Source organism: Barbus barbus (assembly GCF_936440315.1).
Source record: "Barbus barbus genome assembly, chromosome: 7".
In the NCBI taxonomy this organism is placed as follows: Eukaryota; Metazoa; Chordata; class Actinopteri; order Cypriniformes; family Cyprinidae; genus Barbus; species Barbus barbus.
The window spans coordinates 7,228,726-7,245,353 of record NC_136735.1 but is presented as its reverse complement, the minus strand read 5'-3'; the positions used below and the strand labels follow the sequence as shown (position 1 = coordinate 7,245,353).

General features: G+C 36.9%; 1 protein-coding gene across 1 annotated transcript; it reads right to left on the bottom strand.

The window, feature by feature from the left end:
* Positions 1–6,454: 6,454 nt before the first annotated feature.
* Positions 6,455–15,569, bottom strand: prokr1a (prokineticin receptor 1a; the record flags this gene model as incomplete). Its single annotated transcript, XM_079422320.1, has 2 exons — positions 6,455–7,160; positions 15,106–15,569. The coding sequence occupies 2 exons, from the start codon at positions 15,567–15,569 to the stop codon at positions 6,455–6,457; spliced, it is 1,170 nt and encodes a 389-aa protein (XP_079278446.1).
* Positions 15,570–16,628: the final 1,059 nt, after the last annotated feature.

Below are 16,628 nucleotides of genomic sequence, written 5' to 3'. Positions count from 1 at the left end.
GCGGTAGCACGGTTTTGTGTTGTTTCCACCAGCGTGGCAAAATTTTTTTTTTGCACTAATTGATGGAAGTAAATAAATCCTTGATTAATATGAATATTTAAATTAAAAACGTATCCCCGCGTATTTAATCTTTTAAATAACAGAAGCGCGTGCGAGTTTTTGGATATGGCAAGATTAAACTTAGTGAACAAAGCACCACATTTCAGCTCTCGTTTTGGTACAGTGGTTACACAAAATGTTATTTTATCCTTGCTTCTAGGAAATTCACAATCTATATGCTTTCTAACAGTTTCATGTGACCGTAAACATTTAATTTTAACGTGGCTTTAGTGAAGTGAAGTGACATACTGCCAAGTATGGTGACCCATACTCAGAATTCGTGCTCTGCATTTAACCCATCCAACGTGCACACACACACACACAGCAGTGAACACACACACAGCAGTGAACACACACACAGCAGTGAAACACACACACACACAGCAGTGAAACACACACACAGCAGTGAACACACACACAGCAGTGAACACACACCCGGAGCAGTGGGCAGCCATTTATGCTGAGGCGCCCAGGGAGCAGTTGGGGGTTCGGTGCCTTGCTCAAGGGCACCTCAGTCGTGGTATTGAGGGTGGAGAGAGCGCTGGACATTCACTCCCCCCACCTACAATTCCTGCCGGCCGGAGACTCGAACCCGCAACCTTTGGATTACGAGTCCAACTCTCTAACCATTAGGCCACGACTTCCCCTTTAAGCACTATGCATCATTAAAGTTTCACTTTCACCAAGTAAAGTCAGCAAATGTGGTGTTTACATGTAATAATTGTAATATGAGTTTACCTTATGGTGCGAACCCAGAGTCTCTGCATCAGTAAACGATAAAACGAGCATCTTCCATCCGAAGATATGTGTCGCATTTTGGGGCAAAGCAAAAAAAAAAACATTGTCGAACGACAATATAAAATGCGGGAAACTATTCATTGGTTATTCTAAAATTAATTGTAATACAAATTATACTGCAACTGGAAAATACTGTAAATTGATAAACTGTGATGACATTGAATGTCTCCGACAGCGCCTGTAGTCCCAATTAGCAATTTGTTTTAGCAACCGTCTTTTTTAAGAAACGTAACAGCTTAAAAAAATCACGAGAGTGGTATAACTGGTGTGTTTTATGTCGTAGAGTACAATGTGAAACTATCTTGAGCTTGTGTGAACCACTGACCTTATGTAAGAGATTTAACCAAAATCCCATAAAAAAAAAAACCATTGACTCTGGGATGATGGAACCGGAAGTGCTAAAATGCTAACTCGCTTCCGGTTTTCGCCTACAAAGTGACATCATAGTTCCAACACTCTATTGAGTGTTGCATTTCCCCCCCATTCAAAAATATAGAATTAGTATGTCCCAAATCATAGTATGTTTAAAAAGTATGCCAAAGATTCCCGGATGGTCGAGGATTCGATTAGAACTACAAACACGCATAAAAAGTGTTAAAAAAAACTACAAGCATGGCGGATATGCGCGACCGACGGAAAGGAAGAGAAAGGGATTTGAGTGATAAATAACCAATGTCTAACCTGATGACAAAATATTTATTTAATGTGATCCATGTTATATTTCATCTGCAGCAACAATGCGAACTGTTATAATGATACGTTTGGTCATTAACTTTGAAATGCATAATTTTGCAAACACATGAGCACGCATCGTAAGACCCGCGATGTATGAGGTGAACAAGTATAAGGCAATTATAAAAACAATTTACAGCTACTTACCTTACACACAAACACCCCACATGAAGTGGCATCTGGTGGTAGGCTGTGTGGTAACTTGACACACTTCCATGTGGCACCCTTGAAACCCCTTTCGTCCATGAATCCCCTTTTATTGAAGAAAGAACAATTTGTATACAACTTATAAAACCATTATCTGATGAGGGTTCTTAATTTCTCACCTAACAGACTTAAGGCAGTGGTCAACTTTCCTGCTGCCTTCTCCACAGGAGTTTAAATAAATGATCTTTCCTTCCTGAGGATATATTACCTGGCAAGACATTGAATTTAACTTTCAATCTTAAAGGAAAAAATCCACTCTCTTATAGTGTAATAGAACAACAGACATCATAGAGCGAAACAAACCAGCAGTGTCCAGTGGTCACCCTTGTTTACAGAGCCCACCAGCAAATCATATACCTGCAGATTCATCTATGGGTACACAGACAATTACAGATGAAACATGAACATTTACGATAAACATATCAAAATAAGCAAGCTTGTTTACCCTTTTCATTTCAGTGGCCTTGCCATTCCACAGATTTGTCATTTGAAATGAATCGATGACAAATGCCTTTCCTGCATACCTGCATACTATGCAAGTGAGGTAGGCATTGATAACCTGCACAAGTTTCAGTCATTTGTCAGTTCCACACTTGTTTAAAAAAGCATTATGAAGAAGTCCAAATGAGTGAAGAATTATTAGGAATTGTGTGAAGACTCGCTCACATCACTCTCAAGCTTCTCCCCAGGTTGGAGTCGCTCAAGATCCCAGGTAAATATTTTATGTGGACCTATTTTGCTCCACAGTCTTCCTCCTTTTCCTGCCCAGATGTCTTGTAAAACTGAAAATAGTAAAAAAACAACAACAAAAAACGCTAATGATAATAGAATGTTGTTCTCTTTACATAGGTTTTAAAATATGGATACATACAATCAGTGCAAGGCACAGCTGAGGAGGGCGCAGGCTGGGGGGCACTAGAGCAGATGGTATGAGGGACTGGAATAGTTGTGGCAGGGAAGGATGTGGTTGTGACGGGTGAGGTGACCTTGGGAGCTTTTGGTGGAAGATCTTCTAAAAACGTGTACCAGGTGATCAAGGTTTACTCTGGGAAATAGTTTTCCATGGTCATCCACAATGTCTATGCTTTTGGCATCAACTTTAGTGACATTGTACAGGCCCAAGAAATCAGGATCCAATTTACCCCCCTTTTTCTGCTAACTTCTTTTGTTTTGCCTCAGGACTCTGTCCCCAACCTGCATGACAACAGCCTCTTCTTGATCCAGTTTCCTCTTTCTTATTTTTTTTTTGCACCTGTGCCATATTCTCCTGAACAGTGTGGTACAACCTGTCCTGCAATTTAATGCATTCAGAAATGCACACCTCTGGAATCATTTCCTCCACACTTTCATTGATCTAAAGTAAAGAGGACAATTGTGATTACACATAAAAAAAAAAATACTGTAATTGAAAAATGTCCAAATATTAAACTATAGGGCTTACCTCATAGGTGTCTGGTACCTCACATGGGATCCATTTGTTTGTGGATGGTATAGCGCAGACTTCTCTTAATGGCCAGGGTTTGGCACACACCCTGATTGATCTGTGTACAGATCAACACAAATCTCATTTACAAATAAGTAGTAAGAATCAGTTATTATACTTATTTGGAAGAACAATTAATGGAATAAAAGACAAATAAAAAGTAAAGCACTAACCTTATTTACAAATTCAGTGCCTTGATCTGTTAGGAGCCTTTTAGGGGCACCACATTTGTAGAACAATTTTACTATGCAGTCTGTTACTTCCTCTGCGCTTTTGGTTTTCAGTGGGAAAGCCTCACAGCACTTTGTGAAGTAATCTATACCATCACACAGATATACTGGTAGCCTTCTTTCGTTGGTGTGGGCTTTCCAACTAAATCCATCCCCACAATATACCAAGGCTGTGCCACCTAATAAACATTCATGTTTATTATATAAAATTGCTGTAACAAAAATATTCCTTGTGTGTTTCATAAAAACATGAATTACCACGATAGGGGTATATTCTGTTGGGTTCTTCAGAGAACATTGCTTTTTTTGACAAGCAGAAGAGTGTTTGACCTAAAATATATTATCAAAATCAGTTTTGATGGAATAATAGATGTATGAAAACATGACGAAGGATTCACATATTAAACTCACCCATTTTTTATGTCCACAGACATACCAGGCCAATAAAAGCGCTTGTTTATGGCATCCAGGGTCTTTTGAATGCCACAGTGAGCACCTATTGGGCCGCTGTGGAGCTCTTCAAAAATTCCTTGGGCCCTTTTTTTATTTCGTGCTGACCACTTTTGCCAAAGTACCTTCTATTTTAATATAATACAAAGCTTCATCTAAAAAGTATAAAAATCCTTATAAACAACCAGTGAAGCCACTAAATCCAGGTGTACATTTTACATTACTTACTTAATTTATTTTGATAGTATAATTTAGTGCTATTTTTATACTTGTGTGAGTAGCTTAATTCGAACCCTATTTAATGCTAATTGGCCACTTTGATTTCCAAAGAGTTTTATCACCAATAATGTTGGGTAAATAGTTATAGTTCATTTTAATTATTCAGTGATTGATATTTTTCTCTCCTCATCCACCATCTTGAATTCATTCATAGAGCTTGGAGGTAACATAGTGTTTTAAAATGCACCCTACGTATGCAGTTAAACGAGAACAGAACAATGTGTTTTTCAGATTCAGGCACACTATGATAATCCCAAATTTACGATGTGCGAGGGGACCCATGGTCCCTTCGCACGGAAAGTCGTTCATCAAGCAGTTCATTAAACTTTTCAAGCCATTGTACGGAAACAATCTTTTTATCGATTTGGCACCGAACTGCGTCTTTTACCCAAGTGTTCTTATATATTAAATACAAGGAAAATAAACTTCCTCCTTTTATATTCATTTTACTGTTTGTATATTTTGAAAATCCCAGAATAATAACAATTGCAGGTTTTAAACCTCTGGTTTTAAATGTTTTTTTAAATGTTCCTCAGGTCAAGTGAAAACCCAGTAGCCAGATATTATTGTAGCTTTAACTTGGTAGCTATTGATTCCAGACTGTTTTTCCAGACTGACTCCAGATGTGACCTGTTATTCATTATAGTTACAGTGTTTTTGTTTCGGGGCAATTTTAAAAATACTATGAAATGTAATATATTAGAAAAATGCAATTAAACAAATCTTAATAGACAAATGTATGTACAATAATCTGAAAACAAAATGTGAAAGTTAATTGCTTTTAATTATGTTTTTATACCTTGGGACCCTAAACAGAACTAATGCAATTTTTAAAAAACTTTTTTCATGCTTGAATTAATTTTCAAACTCACAATGTTTTGGGTGTATTGAAAGAACCTAACATATAAGGAAGGATAATAAAAAACATTTTTGGTTAACAACAACTGCATAATAACATAACTGCAAACTGTTTGTATTACAAATGCTTTATTTAAAGTTTGCTATTGAAGTGACACGATATGAATGGGTCACTAACATTAGTAACCCAGGCTCATTGGAAAAACATACCTGTGGCATTGATTTCTGCAAAAAATATGTTGGTTCTTGGACTTTTTGTGAAACATTCAAAGTGATCCAGTAAGAGGCGCTAAAAATGGGTTATGTTTGATCTGCAACAAATGTGAATCTGTCAATGTTTTATTATACTGTTCCTCAAATTGTGGCAGCTCAGAAATGAAATGAACTTAGTGGCACTAAAAGGTTAGCAAATAATGCACACCCACAGTACACTAAACCCTATATTCTAAACTTAAATGATAGTGTTTACAAAAGCACACGAGAGATAAAAATACATTTGCTAGTCATTTAAGGTTGGTTCTATCAGTGTTTTAGCTCTTTTATTGTGAATTGTTTCACAAGTCCTTTACCTGAGTGTGACACATGGCGAATGCAATGCTGTACCAGGTGCGCTACCAATCAGAAAAGCCATATATATGCAGCTGGTTATGTGATTCAAACATCAAAATGTATTTACTTTACAAGTCATGCACTACGGAAAAAGTGTTTTGAGGTCACAACGTATATTGTGCTAGGAACTGCATGAAAAGATAATTAGCTTGATTTGTGTGAAAAGCAATAAAAGTTTCAGACACTAGTGTCCATTTCAGCTGGAAACTGTACATTTTTTTGGAAAAATGTAAGTACAGCCACTTTTTTGAACATTAGTCTGAATAGTGAACTGAACATTTTGTCTGGCACTTTTATTAAAATCTGCTAAATCAGGGTTTCGATCAGCAACATGATTTCTGGTCTGTCACGTTCAGCAAATCTACACTGATCACTGAAAATGCATGTTGATGTCCGGGGGTCTTTGAAGCAATGTTTTTCCTAATGAATTGGGAAATTATTTCTGTAGTGGATTTAACATTAATATATTAATCTGGGAGCATTTACACAAGCCAGTCTCTCATCTGTTTAATTTTTCCTATCACAACTCTTGGCCGAACCATATCATCGGTCTATCATGTTGTTTTGACTTCCAAAACAAGTCCTTCTTAATTTATTTGTTCCTGTAAGCAATATGTTCATGTCCTGTGGCTCCTTCCAAATTTAAGGACATTTCTTGACCCACATTGTTGAGAACTTGTATCACCTTTTAGTTTATTTCTCCATCATTTCACTTTATTCGTGTACATTCCACATCCTCTGTCACTCTCAAGGATGAAGTCCTAATGTCGTCTTCCGCCATCTTGCCAACGATCGCCCTCGTTAGTGAGCGCCAGTTAGCGAGTTTGATGGCTCTGAAGCACTTTGCGGCATTGTTCCTAACGCTCACAAAACACAGAGTATTAATGACACCGTTGCTCATAGCGATGCACTCGATGATGTAGAAAACAACCAGCGAGTTACGGCCACGTGTGATCAGCGCCGGGTAGAAATCACGCAGCAGTGTGAAGCTATAATATGGGGCCCAGCACATCACGTATGATGCCAGAACCGCGATCAGAACCACCACCGTCCTGCGCCGTCGTCGTAGCCGTTTCCGCAGCTGCTCCGTCGGAAATCCCGGGACGTTCTTGAACCACAGCTCCCTGGAGATCCGCGCGTAACACACTGACATGGTGACCACGGGCCCCAGGAACTCCACGATGAAGATGAAGAGGAAGTAGGAGCGATACATGAGCTGCTGGTCTGCAGACCAGATCTGGGCGCAGAAGATCTTTTTGTCATGGCCCAGTGCGCTGTGCGGGTATTCGTGCTCTGTAGCGAAGTAGGCCGATGGTACCGCGATGAGGACTGGGATTATCCAAACTCCGAAAATAATCCAGTATGCTGTCTGATACTTCATACGGGGCTTCAGGGGATGAACGATAGCCATGTACCTGTTGAACACAGAAAACAATGAAAACTGCCTGAATGCAGTTGCATATAATTGTTGTATAGATATATATAATAAAAAAAACAGCTGAGGTGATTGTCACAAAATTAATAAAAATTTACCCCTCAGTACAAAACTAATTTAAAGTCCGCATAAAATCAAAATTTACAATATTTTGCACACAAAGTATTGAACAATTAGAAGTAGTTTGCTGTCGGGGATTTGTCGTGTCGCAGCGTTTCAGTTGGAAATACATAACCATACTGAAATAAAGGCATTTACAGTAAAAAATAATTTTAGTTATTTACACTGTTAAAGAGTTGGATTCTCATGCTAAACATGGCCAAAGTTTCAAAAAACGATTTGGACGTATAACAGAGTATTTCTGTGCCAAATACACACTTCTGGGTTTCTTACAAGTTTCGGAAAGTTTTTTTTTAATCATGGCTCTTCATGATGTAATGAAGGGTGGAACTCCTTATATGGGCATTCCTCCCGGAAGAGCACGCCCGCATAGACCAGAGGGAGAGCAAGAGCGCGCCCCTCAACTCGTTCATTAGGCAGCACTGTGTTTTTGGTTGTAAGGGAAAGATAACCTTGTTCAGCTTCCTAAAGAACCCAGCCTTACTTAAGCAGTGAATGCATTTTGTTTTTCTGGGGCAGCAATGGAGTTGCCAGTGTGTTTTTTGATGAATGTTTTTTATAAAACGGATAGTTCCGGTCCTTGATTCTGATTGGTTGAGCCGTGTTCGAAACTGTTGTAAATTAGGGCGAATTCCAAACGGAAGTGAGCACCCCTATGCCCTACTCCCTTTGAAGTGAGTTCTTTGAAGGTTGTAGGGCATTACTGTCTCATATAAGCGTTTGGAACTCCCTTGGCCAAGGGAATGACTGACCAGATGTTACCTTGACAACGCTGCACGTGCGTGCAGCTTTCAGCCCTTCATCAGTTGTTGTAAATAAATATTTCTTCTTATTATTAGTTAGTTCAAATATTGTCTAATTGTTTCTTATTTACTATTAAACTTTTTTCAAACTAAACTTGCTTACACTACCTTGCTTACAATCTTTGATGAAAAATATTTAGTATTACATTAAAATAAATACAAATTTAATCAGCCTATTGATAGTTTTATTTTAAATCGAAATCAACAAAAAAATGCATTTTAAAATGCATTGCAAGATCTCCTAACTGCAGATCACATGACCACAAATGGACATCACTTCCGTGAAGTGACCATAACGGACTTCTGGAAGGGCCCTGCATGAAGGGATTAGTTTGAAATGTCCCTAAATGGCGTTCCCTTCCTGAAGTGCCCTTCAAGGGTAAAAAAGGCGTTTGGAATTCACCCTTACTCTACAAACATACACCTTTTTTATGTCTGTGTGTTGCTCGGCAAACACAACCGTTTCTGAAGAACTACATTGTTTGGTGGAAGAATAATGTTTTTATTAATATCATTACATTTTATTTGCTTTGTTGTATTTTGTGAAACCTTGCTACATATATGGAATAACAGTTTTATAAAAGCAATAAGCCCCGTGAAGCCTTGGTCTACAGTGAATTTATAACAGCTAAGGGGGTTTTAGGCTAACAACGCCCCTTAGCTGTTATAAATTCACAGTAAATCACGGTTTCTTACTGCTTTAATAAACAAGGCCCGGTTCGACGCTGGATTTGCACATCGTTAGATACTGAAAGATGGAGCGGTCCTAGCTATAAAAGATCCCGGTCATGATTCAGAAGTGAAACAGCATCAAATGTCTGTGTTTTGTTGGCGATCGGAGCTCAAGTGCTCATCAATCTTTAGCTCGGCCCACGGCGCGCCTCCAGGAGCTCAGCTGTTTTCGGAAAGAATCGTAAAACTGTATATTTCTTTTACAAATATGATAAAACTAAAGACTTTTTGGAGATATGTTGGATGCAGTACTACACTATAGGTACTCAAGATTAACATGAGATTGGGTGAAACTGTGTGTGTTATGCCCCCTTTAAAGGGAAACGTGTCGCCACATCAGATAAAAAAACAAAAAACAAGGTAAATCTACTTAAAAGCAACGTTACCAAGACAGATGTATTTTTTGTTACTGCAGTGGGAAAGAAATCATCACTTTTTTTTTTTTTTAATTGTTTATATGAGTGTATTTCGTCTTGCAGTAAGATGTTTATTATTATCTTCTTTTATGTTCCATAGTTTATGTTAGGCCTTTGTAGCCTAAATATTTATGTATAATAAAATCAAATATTTCTTTCTATAGCTACAATTTGTAATGTCTACTTGATACTTTCTCATTTAGGCTAACACAAAAAATAGCTTTAAATAATCTTTTGTGGCTATTTTCACAATCAACTTTATTTTGCAATTAATTAGATTAATTAATCATCACATGTAATTAATTTAAGGCTGTCAGTCTAATTAATTACATGATGTTTCAATTAATTAATCTAATTAATCGCAAAATCAATTTGACACTGAAAATACCCACAAAAGGTTATTTAAAGATATTTTTGAGTTAAGTGAGAAAGTATCAAGACATTACAAATTGTAGCTTTAGAAATAGTTTATTTGATTCCACCAAAAAATGATTGGGGCTTTGAATCATTGGTTCACACGAGATTCGCTCAAAACGTGGATTCATTCAGAAACTAAACACTGCTGTGTTGTTCGGAGATGCTCGACAATTCTGCTGTGGCTTTAAAGGTAATATATTCTTTGCAAAATTGAGCAAGAACACAATATTGTGTTTAAAATATAACACAATATCAACTTATTATTTACTGAACTGTTGTATAAATCACATTTAAACTCATGATATTCAGGATAAAATCAGCACTCGTGTAACTTATGACTGCTCTCCCTGCTCGTGTGAGATTGTATGATATAAATATGAGACAAAAACACACACAGGGGCATGTTTGCACCAATATCTTGAATTTTATGGCATAACTTTATTTTATGCATTTATGGAGTTGTTGCCCTGCATCATATTTGTCAACAGTCAACTGTATGAAATGTAAGATAATGTACAGGTCTGGGGGCGGGGCCAGTGCATTAACTGCGTTAAAATATTTAATCGCCATATTTTTTTTATAACTACGGTTATTAATTAACGCATTAAACTGACAGCCCTAAATTAATTAGATTAAAAATTTTAATCAACTGACAGCCCTAATATTTATATATACATACATACTTTTATATTATTACATGTATATCCATATATATTAATATGATATTTTTCCAGAATGGCATTACCTGTTAAACGTCTCTGTATTGCAATGCAGTAAATTCCAATTCCTTTAATTCCAATTCAAACTTCCTGTAGCCAATTCTTAAATTCTGAGTTGTAGCATTTGGACTGGGTCTGATTTGAATCTGCTTTAGGAAACTGTGAGCATTTGGAATGGATCTGGTGTTTGGTGTGGGGGCGGTTTGTGGTAGATTTGTATTGGTATTTATCAAACATCTCAAAGCTCAAATCCTCGGAACAGACCAGAAGTAGAAAATGAATCAGGATTATGGGTCTGGCAGCAGTCTATTAACACACACTGACTCTCTCTCTGATCTCTGTCTGATATGATCACTGTCCCCATTTTTAATGAGATATTTCATAACCTTTTGACATTCATGGTGAATAACAGGCTCCTCCATCCCTTGTTCTCTAAATGAAAGGTACAGCACTATTTCTAGCACTATGTCTCACTGATGGTAATAATTCTAAATCACTGACGGTAATAATTCTCAATTTATTACTGGTAAATATGAACTTCATTTAATAATTTATCAACATGATACTTGAAATTCCGATGTTCCAAAGAATTCTGTTCTTCCCAAAGGAAATCTTTGCAATCTTCACGGAACGTTCTAGATCAGCAGGAGTGAACAGAATGTACTTTTGCCCCAAATACATGTGGTTACTGTGATGCATGGGAAGACCGAAGAGTTTTTATTTACTTGATTAAATTTGCAATTGATATGAATCATATGTGCTGTTGGTGAGTGCACTAATAAGAAGTCAGAGTTCATGGGAAACAGCATGCCAGGAGTAACTGGTTAGACGATTTCATGAATGGCACTGTAAGATAAGACTCTGTTCCAAAACCTAGTCAGCTCAGCTGCCTAAGTAGGGAGCATTATAAGGCATCTTAAAAGTAAAGGTTTCTAAAGGGTGGTTTTGCAGCGATGCCAGGGTATAGAAGAACCCTTTTTGGTTCCCCAAAGAAACTTTCAATGAACAGAACCAATTTTTCTTAGTGCAAAGAGCATTTTAACAATCTAAACAACTTTTTTTCAACTAAAGAAGCTTTTGTGCAATGTAAAGTTCCCATGAATGTAAAAGGTTCTTCATGGAACCATCAATGGTAATAAAGAACCTTTAATGTTAAGAGTGTAGAAGTCCACAATTCTTCAGGACAAATGCTGCATTATATGGAGAACCTAATCCCATAATGCATTGCGATGAGCTCAATACAGAAAAAGATATCCATAAATATAAATAATATGAAAAATATTATTAAAATACTTCAGTCTATTTTAGCTAATATTTGCATACAGTGTGTTTTTATTCTTATCAGAGTGCGGTTGGTTTCAAGTAAATGCTCTAAATCCATTATTTGGGTAACACTTTACAATATTTCACTAACACTTAACATTAACTAATGGAACCTCATTGTAAAATGTTACAATTATTGTTATTAAAGCATATACATTCACAAAAACAGCTTCTGTCACTAAAACAAATTCCTCGTATGTGTAAACATACCTGGCAATAAAGCTCATTCTGATTCTGATTCTGAAATTAAACAGAAAAGCAAGCAGGTGCATGATTTGGCATGGCAGCCAATACAAATAATTAATAACCGTTTCCTTACCTAAATATTGCATTTGGACCAGGCTCGGTTGCAGAATCACATCACTCTGTGCTTCTGAAATGATTATCTTGATCTATATAGTGTAGTTAGCTATCTCTGTGTCGTACGTGGTCGCTTGTCAAGCATGAAAAACACAAGTTTTATTTAAATTCTGAATATATTATCGTATACAGCATGCAAAGAGCTTCCTTTAAATTTATTTAACCTGTTAACTGTCACCCGTCCCCTCAGCGGGACACCTAAATTTACTTCACTATTTTACAATTAAATCCTAATCTAATCAAACTATACAAACAATATATCATTGGAAAGGTCTAAGACTCCTAAATATATATTTTTCCACCTTTTTCGTAAAAAAATTATGTAGGCAAATTAATAGATTAATTTATGAGTTGCACCTGAAAAATCTACATCAACAGGAGTTCTGACATTTTTCCTAGTTGCCTTTTTCCCTATCACGCTTTAGAAATCATAAGAAATGATATAGTTGAAAACTTAAAATCTCAAAATTCATCCTTTGAAACCCATTTTAAAATCAGACATTGCATTATCATGGAAATGGTACATAAAAATCATGTTACAAAATGTTTTCGTTCATGAATTATAAACATTTAAGTTTGAATAGTGCTCTATAATCTCTATGTTCAAAACTGTGAGTGACAGTTAAGGGGTTAAAACTGTAACTCATTCATCACGATCTTACAAAGATCCGTTTTATCCAATGAATGTGACCACACAATGAAACTTTTTTTTTTATGAAGTTACGAGCTTGATAGAACTCGGCGCTGGGTGAGTGGGTGGTTTCCAACCCAAACAATTGGCCATTGCATTGTAGAAATCAACAAACATGTCTTTGATTAGCTACTTTGCTCCCCTCTGCGAAAATGCTTTGTAAAATCATTTGACGCTTTCCAAAGCAGAAGAATTGTTTGACAAATCTATTTCGTTATGCTATTATTACGAAGAAAACAGATCCTAGACCAGGAGTTATGGGCAGCTTTTCCATCTAAAATCAATCAGTTAGACTATTTTACACTATGAGTTAGACTAGTATACACGCTAAACTAAAGGAGGGGGGGGCAGAGGGATGTCCGTGGGGGGGCGACCCCGGCCCCCCTCTGGCGCTGGGCCTGAAATTGACAAAGTTGTTTTCTTAATTTGCAGGTGTTTTTTCTATTTGCAGCGCATTGAGATCTCTCGGCCACCATACTAATTTCAGGTAGGATGCTGTCTTAGAATGTAGCTGCGATAGTAGACAGCAAGTTGGCAGTTCATTGGGCATTATTTTATTTTTAAAGTGAACATCTGTGAATTGATTTGTTCAAATTTGCTTGAGAATCGATTAAGAACCAAACTGCAGCAACGACAGACTAATGGGTTTACCTTAAGATAGGGTGACCATACGGGCCATTCTTAATGGGACGCGTCCTTACCAGGATTTCTATATTGCCTAAAATATCCAGGTTTTGGCCGTTGCACTGTGCTGGTAGATTGTTGTGTGACATTCATGAGAGCTATAGAGAGCAGAGCAGACGACGCTTCAAGTCAAACGAACGAACAAACACGTGCACATATTTGCATTGCTTTGATCGAGCTGTAGATCTCACCTTCTCATGCTCAGCGCCATGATTGGTCAATTATGTACAATACCTGCATGTTATTTGTCAAACTACTTTGGATGTTTTAGCCAACAGGACGTGTCCCGTATGAACGGCACATATGGCCACCCTACCTTAAGATCTTTAGAGACTATTGGATGTACAGTGCCAGATGCTAATTTTATGATAAGCTAGCAGCCCTGTCAGCTGACATCTAAAGCTGCTGCTGAAGGCTAAATACAGCATGTTCTAGCTGGCCATTCAAATATTGTCATGCTAATTATCTATCTTAGCCTCAGGGATTGGCCAAACATGATGCAAGCACCGTGCAATTCCTCACACGCAGGTACAGCGGCACCTCAAAAAGCACCTAATCCAAATTTTAGTATCTCCTAAATTTGAAATGAAGTCTCTAATCCTGCCTTTATGTGCTTCTGAGAAGTTCCTACTTGTAAAATTGGAAGTCGTAAATATGATTTTGTGCATGTTTAAGTGTTTTTGGGTTTAAAAAAATGCACAACCTGAGCAGTTTCTCTTTTCACGTGACACTTTCCATGAATACGGTACAAACTTACAGAGCAAAGCTACTATCCAACATAACCTTAACTCAGCTAGACAACCCTGTTACCAACGTTAAGGGTACTTTTTAAAGTAATCTATGGGAAATGTAAGTGATAGCTGTATGACAGCATAATTTAGGCAAAAAATAATAATATTATATTAAAATAATATTAATATTATGCACACTGTCATTAAGAAGTTGGAGGTTAGATTTTCTAATGGTTCTGAAAGAAGTCTCTTATGCTGCATTTTTTATTCAAATATCCAGTAACTGCAGCAATAATATTGTGAAATATTATTACAATTTGAACTGTTTTCTGTTTCATTATATGTTAAAATGTCATGTATTCCTGTGATGCAAAGCTGAATTTTCAGTATCATTACTCCAGTCTTCAGTGTCACATGATCCTTCAGAAATCATTCTAGAATGCTGATTTGATGCTCAAGAAACATTTATTATTTTTTATCAATGTTGAAAACAGTTGTGCTGCTAATAATTTATGTGGAAACTGAGACACATTTTTTCATAATTCTTTGTTAATATGGAATTAACTTTTGCTGTTGATTTCATGCATTCTTTCTGAATTGAATTTCTTTTTAAAATTAAATAAAACAAGACTAAAGATTTCAACCCCTATTTGTACCCTATTCATAGAAAGTGACACTTTCTCATAAAGACAGGAACCTTTTAAAACTTAATGCACTTAATTAGTTTTTCATTTTGTTGCTTTAAATGTGTAATGATGCTTTTTCTGTGTATTTTGGCCTCCTTATGCAGCTGCAACAAATGGAGATTTTGTCCCACAAGCTTGTTTCCTTTTGATCAAAACCAATTTACCATGATTATTTAATAGACACATCCCAACCATACAACATTTAACACCATGCTGCATGAGCTCAGAGAAACAAACGCTCACCTATCCACAGCGATGGCTAGCAGGGCATTGGTGGACACGTAGAGAGACACAGTCCTAAGGTAGTTAATAGAGACGCAAAGCACAATCCCATGATCCCATGACAGTTGCTTAACCACATAATAATCCACCAGAAAGGGACAGCACACAATGGCCACCAGGAAGTCTGATATTGCCAAGTTGGCGATGAGTAAATTGGTGAGATTCCTTAGTTTTTTGTAGCGTGCCAATGAGGCTATAAAGAGACAATTCCCAACGCCACAGACCAGCATGATGCAGACCAGGACCACCGCGATAACGATTGTAGCCGCGAAGAACGCTTGTCCCTGGGTCGTGTCTGGGATCTCGTCCACCGGAACCTCGTAATCCAGAGGGATGTCGTAATTGGCCATGAGGTCATGTGGGCTCCCCGATGGATTGATGAGAGTCCATGTCCCGGTGGAGGTGCTCCTGTTGTCTTCTCCCATCTTCTCTTTTTACTGGTCTGTCAGAGCACCAGGATCTTTCATATTCTTGTCTGAACACATAATTTGTTGCTGGCTGCAAAATGAAGGAAAATACGTTTCCTTAACATACTTTTAAAGGACATTCATGGTTGGACTGCTGTTATTGTACACTCTTAAAAAGAAACATTCTTTATTGGTTATGATTCCATTAAGAACCTTAATGGAATGTTTTCACTCCAAAAAAGGTTCTTTAGATTCTTAAAATATTCTTAATCCTAAAAATTTTTTTTTATTTTACTCAAAGTTTTTTTGAGGAAACCCAAAATGGTTCTTCAAAGTTTGGCAGTGAACTCAGTGAAGTTTGGCAGTTTAAAACACTTTGCGCTCTTATAGACAACAAGAGCTCAGACGTTCTGGCTAACATCTCACTTTGGTGCTTAATGGAAGAAAGAAAATTATATGGGATCAAGTTGACATGAGGGTGAATAAATGACAACAAAATATTCACTTTGGAGTAAAGTGGAAGAAAGACTTAATGGAAGAAGACTTTTAATGGAAGAAAACATTCACAGCTCAGTCAAACTCAAATGCTTACTGAAAGATGTGTGACAAAACGGTTAAGAGTTTAGAGAGCAAAAAGCTCACAGATAGCCACTTTAGGATGGATTTACGATAATGCAAAAATTTTGGTGCATGTTTACTTCAAACTTAACTTCCCCTTTTTTCTGTACTTGTGTACTCTTAAATAAAGCTTACAAAAGGATGTTTTTGCAACAATGCAATAGAAAAGAACCACTTTAGTTCCAAAGAATATTTCAATCAGCAGTTCTTAAAAGAATATTTTTTCTTAGTGTGAAGAATATTTAAATAATCTGAAGAACCTTATTCCAGAACCTTTTTTTTTGGACTGGAAAGATTCTTCATGGAACCATCAATGCCAATAAAGAACCTTTATTTTTACTATAAGTAGCTAATCAAATACGGGTTTTCCAACCGGACATAAAGGGCAATTGGACTTGCATTGAGCTTCTATAACATAAATGTAAATTTTTGTTAAATAAATATAGATAGATAGATTAT